Genomic DNA, 17,524 nt, shown 5'->3' with positions numbered 1-17,524 from the left:
AAGAGTAACAAAATAACAGATCATTCCAGTTTCCTGAGGTCCATTTCCTGAAAGGTAACTGTTAACTGCAGGAAGTAACAGCTAATGTCCCTCTTAGGGACCATAAAACTCCTTTTCTTTGGTGAAGTAACCTGACCACGTGTCGTCTTTCCATCCAGCCCTTTAACATTCTGCTATCATCCAAGATCTAAGTCTTAAAGGCATGCTCTTGTCTAAAGCTTGAACTGTGTAGTAACCCATCCCCCTGCAAATTCCTTATCTTTTGAGATAAAATCAAGGTACATGCTTGGCGAAGTTTCAGAGTGCTAACTCTGAAATACAGAAATCTAACTGGATTTGCAAGCATTTATTAACACAGCTAGCGGATTTTTCTCGGTGTAGTTTAGAGAATAGTTACAATTGAAAACCTTTAGTACTCAAACTCAATTTAGCTTTTAGCATGTAAGCTCAATTTAAAGTCTCCAAACGGTGGGTGATTTTTATCTTCATGATCGGAAGTGGTCCAAGTTCCAGCTCTGCAGAAAACTCTCTTTTAAAGCACGGACTTTTATGACCTTAGTCAAAATAAGGCAACTTTACACCTTTGCTGATCGGACTCTCCACAAATTTCCTCCCATTTTGAGCAACGCCAGAACCCGCTTTTCAGAACGTGAAGAGGCAAGAAGGGACCCAAGCCACCTCAAGGTAAAAAGAGAGAGCGGTACAAACAAGGCAAAGTCTTTGAGAGAACAGCAGCGCTACCTCGGTCCTCGCAGATTGGGGGCTGCCGAGCGACTGTCGGAAGACCCTCCTCGGTAACCCCTCTGTCAGCCGCTCCGAAAAGACCTCTGACCTCCAAAGAAGGTCCGCTCCGTGATCCCACCCCCGACGGCTTCTGTCCGCGTCTTTGATTGGTTTGTTTAAGGATCCCTCAGTTTAGTGCGCCCAATGGGAGCTCGGCCTGGACCTAGGGACCCCGCCCCATGCCCCCGCTCCGGGGAGCGGCGGAGAGTAAATACAACAGGAGCGCAAAATGGCGGAACCGCCGAACCCAGCCCGTGGCCCCGTGGCTGTCCTCTCTGAGAAGGAGGCATTTGGCAAACTACAGCCTTCCTCGCGGGAGTCACCGGGTTCTATGTCCGCCAAGAAGGTTCGCACGGAGGAGAAGAAGGCGCCGCGGAGAGTGAACGGGGAGGGGGGCAGCGGCGGGAACGGCGGGCAGCTGCAGCCGCCCGCCGCCCCGTCGCCACAGAGCTACGGCAGCCCGGCGGCGTGGAGCTTCGCGGCTCGCCCCGCCGCCTCCTCCCAGGCCACCCCTCGGGGCTGTTACTCCTTCTCCGCGAGCCCGAGCGTCTCCTCAGCCTCCGCTTCCTCGTCTCAGCCGGTGCCGCGCAAACTGCTGGTGGCTTCCTCGCTGCTGCACGCTCAGCCTCACCGCGTCCTGCTCCCGCCCGTCACTCCGCCGGCTGCCGCCAAGCCGCGCAGACCCAAGGAGAAGCGCGAGAAGGAGAAGCGGAGGCACGGCCTCGGCGCCGCCGACCGGGATGAGAACGGCGAGGCGAAGCCGCTGCCGCGAGGTGGGTGCCGCGCGGGGGAGGGGAGCAGCGGCGGCGGCCGCGGGGGCCAGCACGCGGGGAGCGGGAGGCAGCGGGCTCGGGGCGGCCAGGCTGCAGCCTGCCGCGGGGCCAGAAGTAAATGGAGCCTGGAGTTTCGGTCGCCGGCTGGAGGGATGACCGAAACTACTGGTTTGCGATGTCGGATTCGCCTTGCAGTGAACGCGCAGCAGGACGCGAAGGAGTGGGTCTAGAGGACCCCGCTCCTGGGTGTATTTGGCTAGGGAGGCAGAAGAGAACAGGTCTTTAAAGATTGCGGAAGGGATCGCGCGGGATCGCAGGAAATTCGTGTTTGCGACGCAGCTGCTAACGCCAGAAAATCCCGTCCAAAGGAAAAAAAGAAAAAAGAAAAAAGTGGGTGGTCGGGTGTATTGGCGGAAGCTGCACGCTACCGGGGACCACAGGGACCAGACTGTTTCATCCCTATTAGGGAAATGAGGTCGTGCGCAGGGCACCCAGTGTGTGGCTTCTGAGGTGCCCACCCTCCATATTGTTAAAGTGTTTTGAGTGGTCCTGTTTTAAATACTATTACCCCTCAGAAGCTTTCGGCCATATCCCTTTTTTCCCCCTCGGGCAGTAAATGATAAAATCAGATGTTTTGACGTCTCATGGCCAGATCAAGTGACCCCAAAGTGTTTCTCTGTAAAAAAATGGGGAGTTTTCCCAACTGTTTTTCAGTTTTCTTCTGTAATGTAAGCTAGTATGCTTTTCGTTATTTCTTTAAAAATAAGGGGTCATTCTAGTTATCTGTGAATATGTAGAGATCTAATACAAAGTGATGGATTGGAAAGTAGATCTTTAGGTGATCATGGGGCTACGTTGTCATTGTCACACATTGTTGTGAAGTATTCTGTTCTGTTTTGGAATGCAAGTGAAATGCCAGTACCCTTGCTGATCTAATGGTGTCTTAGATTTTGAAAAACCTGAATAGAAGGGTTCATCATTCACGACGTAAAAGAATGCTACATGTGATTATATAGTTTCTACATCTAAGCCAATCCAATGGTCGGGTGGTACCCTTGTTCCCAATGTAACAGTAACACTCTCCTAGGTTTTTAGAGTGTTGCCTTGGAATGTTTTGAGGATGAAATGTAGTTCCTTCTGCTTAGGAGTTCTAGGTGGTTAGTATTTTAAATCTCTGTGTTGCAGTGGTTAAATATAAGATTTAAGTTAGAAGATGCTGCAGAGTCTGTCCATATGCAGTTTGGAATCATTCTTACTGGGTAAGCTGCTCTTTTTTGCTTTTCCTGGATTCTCTGCAGAAGTGAGTGTAGGTATTACATTGTTTGAGTTTTTGAGTGGTGGAAAGAAATAAGTATTTTAAGAAATAGTACTGGCCTAAACTATGAGATCTATCTATCTATCTATATGACTTATAATGAGATATCTGTTAGTGGTACGTTTTTACAGTCTTAAATTAACATTTAAAATCCTTTTGGGAACGTTGAGATGGTTTAGGCATTTGCCGTGTAGCATGACCAACTGACTTTAATTTCCAGGACCCACAAGATGGAGAGAACCAACTCCCCATATGGTATCCTCTGATCTCCATAGGTCCTCTGTGACACAAGTGTGCCCTCCAATAAATGTAGTATAGCTTACTTTAGTATAAACAGTGATTGTTTTTATGTCAGGATGTGGGGAAGATATTTCCCATGACCTGTATGGGATGATTAGATGTTAACGGCTTTTGTCTTCCAGACAGGGAGGGTCTCTCTGTATAGCCCTGGTTGTCCTAGAACTCACTATGTATAATAGACCACGGTGACTTCGGAGGATATGCCTGCCTCCTGAGTGCTGAGATTAAAGGCATGGGCCACCACACCTGGCTAGATATTCACTATTTAAATACGTTTATTTTTTGGACAGAAACACTTATTTTATTGAGAAAAGATGAAATCAAAGCAGATAGCTTTTCATTATTTTGGTGGACTCTAGAGTTGAGATTTAACTGAATTCAAAATAACAGGATTTAGGTACGTTTGTTCTGCAGGCGCAGTTCAAGTGTGCAGGTACTGATTTACAGAACAGGGTTATCTTCGTGAATGGATGGCCAGGTGATTATTGTTTGAAGTATATACTTTTTAAATGACTCTCAAAGTTGCTGTCTTAGCAGGGTAACCCCTTGATTACCCATAGCTCATTGATTTAACAGACTCAGTATCAGAAATCAGGTGTAAAGACTTTTAGGAAAAGTAGATTGTAGTTTTGCATCCTAAACGCTTGCTCTTCTGTTTACATAGGGTTTTAAGGATCCTTAGAAGTGGCCGCCTTTGTGCTTTGTTTCATTTATTATGTTGTTTTGAGACAGGGTGTCCCTTTGTCGCTCTGGCTGGCCAACTCACCATGTAGACCAATCTGGCTTCAGCCTGTAGTCCTGTGTCTCAGGCTGTTCAGTGTTGGGATTACAGGTGTGAGCTCCTACGTCTGCTTAGATCTTCTTTCCATTGGCAATCAACCTAACAAAGAACATTCAGATAAAATAAACATACATTCGAGACAACGTTCAGTCTGAAGCTTCTTTTCTTTTCTTTTTTTAAAGATCTATTTATTTTGTGGATATGAGTACATTGTAGCTGTCTTCAGACACACTAGAAGAGGAATGGGATCCCATTATGTGGAGCCACCATGTGGGTGCTGGAAATTGAACTCAGGACCTCTGGAAGAGCAGTCAGTGCTCTTGACTGGAGCCATCTCTCCAGCCTCCCTTATTTGTTTTCTTAACCCACCAATAAGTTAAAGGTGGGTCAGTTGCAAGCCACCTTTAGAGCAAGTGGGGATAAATGAGCAGCAGATAGAAAACGTGCCTAGTCCAGGCACCCCGAGTGCAGAGCGGATGTGGTATGCGCCTATAATCTCCAGAGCTCCTGCTGCTGAGAGCTGTAGCTGCTAAATAGAACTTTTTAGGGTTTTAAATTAAAGAGTGTTGTGTAGTTCAGGCTGGCCTTGAATCAGCTGTGTTCTCCTTCTAAGAACCCTGACTACTGAGACTGCAGACAAGGGCCACCATGCCTGACTGGATTTTTTTTCTTCTTTTGAGACAAGGTTTTCTGTGTAGACTTGTGGCCCTGGCTGTCTCAGAACTCACTCTTCAGACCAGGCTGGCCTCGAACTCATCAATCTGCTTGCCTCTGCCTGGTGTGTCCCCTGGCTTCTGACTGGGTTTTCAAAATTACAAAGTAAGCAGACGAGCTAGTACATTTTTCTATAACACCAAGTAAGGTTTGGTTTGAAAAGTGTAGAACTGGGCGTGGTGACTCATGCCTGTAGTCTGAGCACTTAACAGGGAGCACGAGGATTTGGAGGTGTAGGCCGGCCTGAGCGATCTAGTGAGACTACTGCCTTTAAAAGAAAAGGTGCCACACTGAAGGTATCATTCACTTCCATATATTTCAGTAATGAATATTTTCTGTGTGTATGTGTTGTGAGTGTGTGGCGTGTGTGTCATTAGTGTGTGTCGTGCATTTGCATGGTGCATTCTTGTGCATGCCTATGTAGAGGCCAGAGCAGGGTTTTGGGCTTCTATGGTTCCCTGTCTTAGTGCCTTGAGACTGGTACTCATTGAACTGTGGCCAAGGTGACAGGCCTCAGTACTCGAGGGAGCCACCTGTCTCTGTCCCCTAATACAGGGTTACAGTACACTCAGCCATGCCTGGCTTTTTACGTAGGTGCTGGGCATTTGAACTCAGGTCCTCTTGGGCGAGCAGCCTGAGTTAGAGTGTTGATCACGATTGGCACTGCCGAGCAATAGCAGTTCACCAGTACTGAGTCGGGATGACCGTTTGTATGTTCACCCCTCCTCCCCAGGCTCTCTGTGTGCTCCAGCAGCTCACAGTACAGTTCCCATGTTGATAAATCAGCAAGGTAAATGGCAGTGCCTCCTGCACCACCTTCCTAACTGCCTGCTGCTAAACTGCCTACCTGACTGGAGCTCGTGGACACCCGGATGTCCTCTCCTTGCTGCTGTGCTTGTTTTTCTGCATCGCATGCCTTTTAGTTGACTCTGTTTGTTTATTCTCCTAGCAGTGTTTGAGGAGTATATAGAAACTGTATGGTTTTGGATTCTACTTTTACCCCCACACTTAGCTGCTTATCTGTTGAGAGGTTTTTCTCAAGCTGTTGGCTCTGGAAAGTTTGAAGAGGGTTATTATCTGCCTTCTGAAGTTGATGTTAAAGGGAACTAATCCTTAAAAAGTTGTCTATTCTGTTTTGAGGTATTTCAGTCCTTTTCACTAGTTTTAAAATGGTTAGCTTTGAACAACAATGGAAAGGTTTAAACCCTTGTGATATTTTTTTTCTCTTTAAAATGGGCTCAGTGTTTTTCAGGGATGCCAATTAGTTTGTTTGCAATGCTCTGTTTCCTGTCTTGCTTTTGGTTCTTCTAACCATTTTTGTTTGTTTTGGTCTCATTTATTTGGAGGCTGTCCTCAAGTCTGCGTTATTTTTAGTAGTTCTTTCATATTTAGGAGAACATTACCAAGATTCACTGACTGCTCCTGAGCATGCATGGGCAGGGCTTAACTGACTGAGCTCATGGCTTTATCTGTTTTGATTTTTCTGGGTTAAGCACGCTAAGCTTCTTCAGACTAAGCTTCATTTTTTGTCTCCTTTGGGTGAGATGCTGGACAGGATGGTATCTTACTCACCGTGATGTTGGAGCAAAGTATCCTAGACTGTAGCCTAGGGTGCTGAGGCTAATTTCTTCACAGTTGTGGAAGCCGGAAGCATGAGATCAGTTCCCACGTGGTTGAGTTCTGGAAAGGTCACTTCCTGTCTGCAGATGTCTGCCTTCTCTACTGTGTGCCCACATGCCTTTCTCAGGCCTTGGTTTTCGTGAGGCGGGGAAGGAGGCACTGGCTCCTTTTCTTCCTAGAAGGCCCCAGGCTCACTTGGTTATGACTCTTCCCTCACAGATGGCCAGTCTCTAGATCCAGTCAGCTGGAAGGAGCACCTCTCAGAGGTAAGTTTAGGTGGTAGGGTCCCAGTGATGGGTGCGAGAGGGAAGCTGCAGGTCCGGCTAGTTGTTTGAGAATTCACCAGTTTCCGTTTTCATTCTCCACCCTCGTCTCGGGAGTGCCTGAGCCTGCAGCCTTTCTGGTTGCAAGTTTGTTAGGGAGTTTGCACCTGTGCATTTGGCCTTCTCCTGCTGCCTTCATGTCCATCATATGGATGGTATAGAAGAGTATCCTTACCAAGCTGGGGTAGACGGCAGTGGTGGAGTGCTTGCCTGGTGTGGACAAGAGCTCCAGGTTCAAACCTAGTACTGAAAACAAGCCTGCCATCAATTCTCGGTTCTCCTATGCCAAAGCGTCCACCTTTGTTTTATGCCCTATGCTCCAGGTTACAGTTACTGTCGTCTGCACCACAGGTGGTCTGCATGCTTCTCTTTTTCCTTTCTATTGGCTAAGTGTATTTTTAGAGGAGATACTGAATTTTAGCCTTATTTTGATTTGTTCTTTTTTGTATATACCATTGGTCAAGTATTTAATTCTTTTTGAGTCTATGCACACATATTTTTAAATGGTCGTGGGGATTTTTGTACAAGTATGTTCTGTGACGTTATGCTCATCATCCTCCCTTGTCCTTTGTTAGTCCCTTCCCTTAGATAGTTTTACTTTTACTTTTATGTCACATATACGTTTACAGTTTTAGCTATATAAGTAAAACCCAGGAGCCACATGTATATGCTATTTGTCTTTTTAAGACTCGCTTAATTCACTTACTGTAGCTCTATTTGCCTTCGTTTTCCTGAAAACGATGATGGCTAAGATCGCATTTGTGATGTGGGGATGTTCTCTTGTCACAGGCTGTTCACGGGAAGGATGTGAGCCTGACCTTTTGTAGACCTTGTTTATGAAAATGTAGAGGTTCCTTATTTATTTAGTATGTGCGGGTGTTTTGTCTGCATGTATGTCTGAACCAGGTGTGTGCCCGGTTTAGTATGTGCGGGTGTTTTGTCTGCATGTATGTCTGAACCAGGTGTGTGCCCGGTTTAGTATGTGCGGGTGTTTTGTCTGCATGTATGTCTGAACCAGGTGTGTGCCCGGTTTAGTATGTGCGGGTGTTTTGTCTGCATGTATGTCTGAACCAGGTGTGTGCCCGGTATCCCCAGAAGCCAGAAGACGTCATGATTCTGGGACTGGAATTACAGACAGTGGGAGCCGCCAACTAGGTCCTCTGAACAACCACTGAGCTCAACAGCTTTTTTTTTTTTTAAAGATTTATTTATTATATATAAGTACACTGTGGCTGTCTTCAGACACACCAGAAGAGGGCATCAGATCTCATTATAGATGGCTGTGAGCCACCATGTGGTTGCTGGGATTTGAACTCAGGACCTCTGGAAGCGCAGTCAGTGCTCTTAACCACTGAGCCATCTCTCCAGCCCTGAGCTCAACATCTTAACATTGTCACTGCAGCTCCACTCCTGTTTGTTGGTTTTCATTGAAGATATTCTTAAGGGATGAGATTTGTCTGTGTAATATATTGAAGTCTTTCAGGGTCACCAAATGCACTGGTTGTTGTGACGTCCTGGTGTCCGTAGCACTGATAGACCTGCGCTCCTGGTGTCTGCAAGCTCCGTGTATGCATTAGTATAGACATTGTCATGGTCTAGCTTTTGTTTAAAAAATTTAAAAAAGTATTTGTTCATTTTTGTGTATGTTTTTGGAAGTGTATGCTTGTGCCACAATGTGTGTGTGTGTGTGTGTGTGTGTGTGTGTGCGTGTGTGTGTGTGCAGGTTAGAGGGCAGCTTTCAGGAAGGAGCCTGTGTTCCATTCACTGTGTAGGTCCCAGGGTTTGAGCTTTGTGGGAAAGCGTCTTTACCTGCTGGGCCACCTTGACACCCTATACTAGCTTTCTGAGAGAATGTTTCAGAGGCTTTAAGTTGATTGATTTAAGTTAATTGATTCTCAGTTTTATCCCTTTCACATAATAGATGAACTGTTCGAAATAGTATATTAAAAATAAATGTTCTTTGTTAATAAAAATAAGTAATTATGGAAATATATCTTTCAGAATCTTGTGTAGTAGAGAAGGTAAAAATGTGTTTCTTACCCACTAAACTACTTTGTAATTTCCAACCACTTCATTTTCAAGCATATGCCGGTCCTTATGGCACACATTTTATGTTTTTGAACTATAGATTTAAAAAATATTTAAGATTTTATAATGAAAAATTAATATAGAAGAAAACTATATTCTGGGTATAATCATGCATGCTATTGTTTCAGTTGTGCTGTATTTAATTCAGACCCCTTTCCATTGCTTTGTCTTGTGGAACAGTATTCTGGGAAGCAGTTGCACTAGACTTGTTTTCTTGTGAATTACTGGTGAATATTGTATCGTAAAGGTACCAAATATACCCAGACATGGTGGCACACGTCTTTAATTCTATTACAAGGGGAGGCAGAGGCAGGTAGATCTCTGAGTTTGAGGCCAGCCTAGTCTATAGAGTGACCAGCCTGGTCTACAGAGTGAGTTCCAGGACTACCGGGGCTACACAGAGAAACCCTGTCTCAAAAAACCACAAAACAAAAGTAATAATAAATATTGACTCCTACTCACTCTTCCTGTCTGAAAATAATGAAGACCCGAGAAGGAGTGAATGCTGTCAGGTAAGTTTGTGATGGATCGTGATTGATGATGCACTGTGTCCTCAGTTACCACTGGAGCTACGATATGAATCTTGAGAAGAGAATGACAGTCACCCAGGAACCAACATTTAGGGAACTGTTGTCAGCATTTTACCTGTAGCTTTGTCTTTTATAACTTTTTAAATGCAGTTAGATATTAATCTTTTATAGATAGTGGGTAGAGGTCTATAAAATGTAACCATGAAATGAGTATTCTAGGAAAATAACCATGAAATGAATATATGTCTAGGTTTCAGACTTGCAGCTCTAAACTACTAAGGAAGTTGTATTAATTTTGTTTTAGATCTTTAACCAGACCCACTGTTGGTTTGTGAGATTATTTGCCCGTCAGGAGATTGGGCTTTGGAAAACCCACGGGTTTAGGTAAATGGCGATGATCGAGAGACTTTGGGGATGAGGATGGGGTTGAGTGGGGGGTGAGAATGGGGATGGGGATGATTGAAAAGGAGTAAGGGGGGGCCAAGGGATGGCTCTGTGGTTAAGAGCACTCGCTACTCTTGAAGAGGACTTAAGTTCCATTCCCAGCACTCACACTGTGAAGCTTATAACTTCCTGTGACTCCAGTTCCAGGAGATCCAATGCCCCTTCTGGCACCCCTGTTCCCCAGTATGCACACATACACTTATGCAAAAAAAAGATAGGAAAATTAATGTGTATGGAATATTCAGTGGTCTGTGAGTAAAGCTGCTTGGATAAGATTGATGGTTTACAAGTGTTTGTTATTTATTTTGTATGTGTGTGTGCATGGGGTTGGGGGTTGTGCCGTGGTGTGTGTGTGTAGAGATCGGGAACAACTTCCTGTAGTCAGTTCTCTTCCAACATTGGGTACTGGGAGTGCACTAAGGTTGATGGACTTGGTAGCAAGTGCCTTACCCCCTGTGTACCTTTCTCTTACTGTGATAAATAGAGCACCATGACCGGGGTAACTCATGGGGAAAAAGAGTTTAACCTGTGGTCTGGAGGGATAGAGTCCATTCCTGCAGGAAAGCAGGGCAGCAGGCCGCAGGCCTGGCTGCAAGAGCAGGCAGCTGAGCACACTCATCTAGGACCACAGCACAGAACAGAGAGCCGGAAGTGGAGCAAGGCTGTGAACTCTCACACTTCCCCCAGTGACCTATTTCCTCTGGCAGTGTTGCACACCTCCCCAACAGTGCCCACGCAGTGCCACCAACTGGGACCCAGCCTAATGGAGCTGCTTCCCATTCATACCACATGCTTAACTATCTCACCAGCCCCGAGGGGGACACTTTTGTGCTCAGTGGGGAGATAGGATGGCAGCGTGGTAGGTGAAAGTCTCACACTCCCTTTTTGCCAGTATAGGAGTTTACTTCATTTTCTGGACATTAACAAGGTGGGTTTTTGTTGTTTTTGAGAATATATTCGGATTGATAATTTAGGAAAAATGAATTGGTAAAACGTGTGATGGACTGGGTGAAAGTGTAGGAGAGATATTGACAGTACTGAAGACCAGTTAGTTGTAGGTGCTACCAACACAAGCCACAGCCACCAGAGCTTGTCTCCAGTGCTGCCCTTAGGGCTGTGTGAAGGGCTCACCTCACTGCTTAGCACAGCTTTGCTGGCGTGATCTCCCATTACAGCCAGAGCTACAGCTACTGCCATAGCCCTGTGCCTCGTGCTGCTGGTCTCCACGCTACCCTTATGCCCAGGAACCTGGACTTACCCTTTGGTGATGTGTACACCCCTAGCTGGGTGCAGCGAAGAGGAAGCGTCACTGAAGTCTCAGTACCAGGCTGGCAGTCGTCTGGGTGTGGCTTTGGCTCTTGTCTTCTCAGACACCCTTGTTGTGGGCAGTTTGCCAATCAATGGCTATCAGACACATGGAAAAGGACTGGATTCCCAGCTGGGAACAGCTGCCCAGTGTCATCCGAGTGCTTGTGGGAATAGTCCTGCCGAAGAGCGTAAGCTCGAGTGTCCCTGGTGTCATTCGTTAGGTTCCCAGACTGGTTCAAGACACCCAGCAGCTTCATCTTGATTCTAGAGGGGCCTGGACTGTGGCTAAAACCTTTGAATTCATCATGGAAAAAGGGCCCTACAAGAGAAGTGGTGTCTACCAGTGGAGATCAGAAGAGCATCCTGCAACCCCTGGCAGTGGAGTTTCAGAGTTGTGAGCTACGACTATAGAGTATAGAGAACTGAACCCCGTCCTCTGAGAGCTTCAGCGAGGAGAACATGATTGATGTTAGTTGCTGCAAGCTCAAATTCACCATCTTTTGGCAGGGGTGCCATTAGGGACACTTAATTTGCTGGAATCAGAGTGTATATTCCTGCAGAATAAAACCCTCCTACCAGTGTTGCCATAGGGGTCAGCAGCTGTCTGGTTCCTGTCAATCCTGAAGCATATCATATATTAAGAACTTTTGAGCACTCTTAAAGCGATCATCGGGGGCCACATTTTCTTCAAGCAGAGGGTCTCTTCAAAATTTCATTATCTGTTGGGCTTGGTGGCACATGCCTTTACTCCCAGGACTTGAGGCAGAGGCAGAGGCAGAGGCACAGGCACAGGCACAGGCACAAAGGTACAGAGGCTCGGTGAGGCGGTGGAGAGGAGGCAGAGAGGAGGCAGAGAGGCCTCTCTGAGTTCCAGGCCAGCCAAGGCTATGTATTCAGACCCTGTCTTTTTGTTCTTGTTGTTGTTTGAAACAGGGTCTTATTATGTAGCTTCAGATGGCCTGGAACTTACTACGTAGACAAGGCTGACCTGGAATTCACAGAGGTCCATCTGCCATTGTCTCCTGAGTGCTGGGGTTAAAGGTGTGTACCATTATGCCGAGTTGAAGGACTTTCTTTAAAAATAAAAATCAACATTTCTTTAGGTAGTTTTCCTGCCATCCTTACAAGAAATCCAGAGCTATCCATGGGCGCAAGAGTAGTTCCTCCTATTCCAGGGCAACCAATCAGTCTTTCTGGAGCTGCCCTTTCAGATGCTTAAAGGAGGGGAGACATTGTTACCACAGACAATGCCCACTACAGAAACATTCACAACTTATTGCAGAATCTGGGGCCCTGAAGGTTGCTTTCTAGGCTCAGGGAAGAGACTCAGCTCCAAGTCCCCTGCTACTCTTGCCTACTTACCAATTGGGTGTGGGCTCTTCAGACAACGTACAGGGGCATTGCTGACTTGTGTCAGCAGTTCTGAGTGAGTTGCAGTAGCATACATCTGCAAGCACTTGGGAAGGAGAGATAAAATGATCAAGAGTTCAGGCCAACCTGGGCCACATGAGAGCCTGTCAAAAGGAAACAAGAAAGGGAAGACAGACATACAATTAAGAAAAAAGCTTGGGTTGGGGAGATGGCTCAGTGGTTAAGAGCACTGACTGCTCTTCCAGAGGTCCTGAGTTCAATTCCCAGCAACCACATGGTGGCTCACAGCCATCAGTAATAGGATCCAATACCCTCTTCTGGTGTGTCTGAAGACAGCTATAGTGTACTCATATATATTAAATAAATAAATCTTTTAAAAAAAGGAGGGGGGAAAGCCCACTCTCTTGTGTGTGAGAGACAGAGAGAGAGAGAGAGAGAGAGACAGACAGACAGACAGACAGACACAGAGAGAATATTGTGCATGAGAGCAAGTGTTAAGCAAACATTGGAGATAGAAGATAATTTTCGAGAGTCGGTTTTCTTCTACCATGGGTTCAGGAGAATAAGTCAAGTTGTTAGGCCTGTGCAGACTAGCCGTTTTACCCCCCAAGAGAAGATAAGTATGTGTAGTTTATTTTCTGGGGATGGGTTCTCTGTCCCTGTCTCTCTGTCTCTCCTCTGTCTTGGTCTGTCTGTCTGTTTCCCTCCCCTCCACCCCCTCTGCTGTGAGTGTGTGCGAGCGAGCGTGCGTGCGTGTTTCCATTGACCTTTGTTGCTGTTACAAGAGAAGAAACAGCAAAGTCCCACATTCCATATTCATTGTGACACAAGAAGAGTGGGCAGTGTTACTTACAGAGCTAAGAGCAGGGCCGCTGCAGGCTTCAGGCCGCCCTGTCATGTGATGCTCTTCTCCAAGGGTGTGTGATGAGGCTGCATGCTAAGGTGTTGGTGTTGGTGTGGGTGTCAGTCCTAGCTAGATAAATCTTCAGGAAGTCTTTGAAGATGCCCCTCCTACACCAGATCCCCATCCATCTGTAGGACTGTTTTGAGTGGGGTGGAGCCTGCTTGTTCTGAATGATAAAATACTGTAGAGAGAAAATAAGACTCTTGCTATTTTTGAATGTTTGCCTTTGTTTGTGTGTTTCAGTTTTTAAATAAACTTTTTTTTTTTTTTTTAAAAAACATAGTCTCACTATATAACCCTGACAGGCCTAGAACTTGCTATGTAGTCCAGGCTGGCCTTGAACTCACAGAGTTCTGTCTGATTTTCTCTCTTGAATGGTATTAAACTTGTGCACTACCATGCTAGACTTAAAAAACCAGTTATTATATTCTTCCATTTTCTTGTATTTGTGTGTAGGACAGAGGAGTCTTTCTCACCACACAGTACTCAGATACTGAATTCAGGTCATCAGGCTTGGGGACAGGCATAGTAACCTGCTGAGACATCTTCCCTGGCCCAAAACATTTGTTCAAAACCAAAAAATTCTAGTTATAGTTTGATTCTTTCATTTATGTTGTCGTCATTAATCAGAAACAACTGTGTTAGTTATCGTTTGCCTTGTAAAGTAGACCTTAAATACAGGAGTTACTTGATCAATCACAATTAATATAACAACCTTTTAGTCTATTTAAGATTAAATGATCAGTCATTCTATAACCTGTATATAACATACAATGTCTTACTATTTCATGTCTTAGTTTTCTAGAATATTGAGAACAGAAATAGGATTTTTATTTAGAGACAAACTTGTTGGGGCTGGAGAGATAGCTCAGCAGTTAAAAGCAGTGAACCCACACAGCAGCTCACAACAGGTGGTGACTCCAGGCCTAGGGGATTGACTCCTCTTCTGGCCTCAGAACCTAAAATAAAATAAAATAAAATACAACTTTCCTATTCAGTCCTTTGTTCCTGTGGCTGTTGTTTCTGTGCTGTGTTATGTGGTGCCTTCCTAATAAAATTCTGTCAGGCCAGGCAGTAGTGGTGCATGTCTTTAATCCCAGCACTCGGGAGGTAGAGGCAGGTGGATTCTTGTGAGTTTGAGGCCAGACTGGTTTACAGAGAGAGTTCCAATACAGCTGGGACTACATAGAGAAACCGTCTAAAAAAACCAAACAATTCTGCAGTCAGAACTTCATGATAGTAGCTGTATTTGTTAGTTAGCTAACTTTTAATTAGTATCAAGTGTAGTGTTGGAATAGGAAATATAGCATATGCTGTCTTTAATCCTCAGAAAAATTAAAAGACAAATGCCATTATCTTTTATAGAGGAGGCTAAAAAGATACAACAGTTAAGTAACTTGCTTGTGTCTGATGACCACTTACTTGTCAGACGTGAATTTGAATTTGAATATGTTTAACTCTGAAGTCTGAGCTGCTTCCACTCCATTATAGTACACTGAAGACCTCTTAGTCCTAGCATCTGTACCTGCCTTAGTTTCAAAAGTTTGCTTTTCCCTCACTGTTTTGCTTTGTTTTTATATTTATTTATTTATTTATTTATTTTCTTATGTGTGTGTGTCTTAGGGTTTCTGTTTCATTAAAACACCCTGACCAGAAGCAACATGAGAAAGGAGATGGTTTATTTCAGCTTATAGTTCACCATATAGTCCATCATTGAAAGAAGATAGGGCAGGACCTCAAGGTAGAAGCTGTGGAGGAGTGCTGCTTATTCCTCATGGCTTCTAGCCAGGGACTACCTGCCCAGGTGTCCTGTAACCTACAATGGCTGGGCCCTCCCATATCAATCTCTTATTTTAAGAAAATGTCCACAGGTTGCCTACAGGCTAAACTTATGGAGACATTTTCTCAATTCAGATACCTTTTTCCCAGATATGTATAGATTTATGTCAGGCTAACAAAACCCAAATTGTGGGTGAGTGCTTACAGGTGTGTGTGTACAGCATGTTGGTGCTTATGGCTACCAGAGTGGGGATTGGATCCCCTGGAATGGCAGTTAGAAATGGTCTGCTCCATGGTTTGTTGCCTTGTGGATCCTGGGAACTAAACCTTGGCCCCCTGCAAGAGCATCAAGTGGTCTGAACTTCTGCTTCATCCCTCTGGCACCAGCTCTCCTGCCCTCAGATACTAAGTGAAAAGAGAACTTGGAGTACTACAAACAGTGTAAGTTGTCATTGCTCTATGAGTAATTATGCTACGTTCCCTCATTTATCAACAGGGAAGCACCATCAGTTTACAGCTCTCAAGTGATTACAGCATCCCTTGAATGGAGCTAGACGGTTCAGTCTCAGCGTGTGCACCCCCACCCCATGCCCTGTCCCCAAGGTTTCTCTGTGTAACCCTGGCTGTTTGGAACTTACTCTGTATAGACCAGACTGGCTTTGAACCTGGAACAAAAGGCTAACAGTGGTACCTGTTGGAAAGGCCTACCCTCCGCCCCCGCAGTCAGGCACCAGGCCATGTAGGCATGGGGAGATCAATCTCCCCATACGGGCCACCAATGTTAGGACCAGTGTTGGGGTTTAGTCTTGCACCGGGATAAAGCACACCAAGCCAACATGGTTCCACGTGGAAGGTTTAATGAGAGAAGAAGAAGAGAGGAGAGGAAAGGCCGGCCACGAGCACGTGGGGGGGAAAAGGGGAGTAGAGAGAAGGAACAGGGAAGAGGGGAAGAGCAGGGAAGAGAAGAGAACAAAGAGAAAGAGGAGGGGGCAAGCAGCAGGCACAGCTGGCTATTGCTAGGCAACTGTGGGGCGGAGCGTACCTGGCTGTTCTCGGGTAGCTGTGGGGGTGGAACTTAGACAGAATGCCAACATCTATGAGAACATATTAAAGTGGACACTGGCTGCCAGGTTTCCCAGCATCCCTCAGTTCCTACCTGTTACAGGGTCATCTTGGTGAGCATATCCCATCTCTGCCCTGAACTACTCTGCTTCCTATGTAACCCAGCCACTTGATTTTGCTGGCCCTGGCTACCTTTTGTCATCTTGGCTCCTGGCTCTCCCCAGGCCCCTCCCCCTCTCACATGGCCCAGCTCAGCCTGCTGGTCATGTGCACTCTATTTTCCCAGCTAGCTCTACCTCTGCTTATAGCTGTGTTCTCCCTCTTATGTACAGTTAATCATCTCCCACACGCCTAGGTGCGTCCTGTCCTTTTATTTCTTTTTCTTTCTTTTTTTTTTTTTAATTCAAGCACATAGACATGAAAGAGGAACAAGGGAGGGAGAGATCAAATTATAACAGGAGGAAGATAAGATCATTTCCAATTGGTAGAGATCAAGAAATTCTTGCAAAAGGAGTGTCTGATTTTGGCAGGTGGAGATGGGTTGAGCAAAGGCATTCTAAGTATAATTACAGAAATGTTGAGCTCTCACATTTGACTGAGGAATCAGCCTGGGATGATACTGGTGGGTAGTGAAAGGAAAGGCATTTGTGTGTGTGTATTGACTACAGACATTCTTGAGTGGCATGCTAGTGCACGAGAACTAAAAATGCAGAGAAAACAGTGAGTTTCTAAGGGAGCCGGGCCTCATCTGGAAGGACAGCCTTCCCTTTGCTTGCCTTTTCCATGCCATGTAAGCAAACCTCTGCCCAGTCTACTGTCCTCCTTTCCTTCCCATCTTCTCTAACAGCCCGCTGCCATCCTAAGGCTGCTCTGAGCTGGGTGAGACACATTCAGTAACGCTTCTTCCTGTGCAAAACCAGTGTTCACGTGGAGGGATAGTGGGAAGAAAATGACAGCCATTCTCTACTGACAGTCTTTCAAAGAGTATAAGGGAGAATAAAGAAATTTCTGGAAGTCTCCTACTTATCATGGCCCCGCCCTCTCTGCTAGTCTGTGAAACATAGCTAGACCCTATTTTCCCAAGCCTGGACCTTCACCAATCCCTAGAGTGGGATCTCTGGGACCTGCTAACACCAATGGCATTTTTTTAAATTTAGGTAGACAGAAGCAAGTTGGATTTGTTTGATTTGTTTTAAGCAATAGAGAGTGATATGTCTATTTTGATGAGGTTTAATGTGTTGCCTCCTTGAGACACTCATAGTTTCAGCTTTTTAAAAATTAATAAGCAGGCTTATTAAAAGGCTTTTGTTAGGTTATTTTCATACATCCAATTTTGTTGCTTCTCCCCCTTGATGCCTCCTTTTCCCACACTAACTGTCCTCTGCCTTCATGCCATATGCACTTTTACCATTGTTCCTCCCTTCACACT

The 17,524-nt window shown here is 45.5% G+C and overlaps 1 protein-coding gene across 2 annotated transcripts in view; it reads left to right on the top strand.

Moving 5' to 3' along the window:
* The first annotated feature begins 568 nt into the window (after nucleotides 1–568).
* Rsbn1l (round spermatid basic protein 1 like) overlaps nucleotides 569–17,524 on the top strand; it is a 58,072-nt gene continuing 41,116 nt past the window's right edge. The window contains exon 1 of one of the 2 annotated variants that reach the window (XM_032907069.1): nucleotides 569–1,556. In XM_032907069.1, the coding sequence (XP_032762960.1) occupies nucleotides 1,013–1,556 (544 nt within the window). In that variant the 5' untranslated portion in view covers nucleotides 569–1,012. The remainder of the gene's footprint in view (nucleotides 1,557–17,524) is intronic. The other variant, XM_032907068.1, reaches the window with a different exon arrangement.

The sequence above is a fragment of the Rattus rattus genome, chromosome 6 (genome assembly GCF_011064425.1).
Source record: "Rattus rattus isolate New Zealand chromosome 6, Rrattus_CSIRO_v1, whole genome shotgun sequence".
NCBI classification, from domain to species: Eukaryota; Metazoa; Chordata; class Mammalia; order Rodentia; family Muridae; genus Rattus; species Rattus rattus.
Note: the sequence above shows the minus strand (reverse complement) of the source record. Positions and strands in the feature narration are given on the sequence as shown.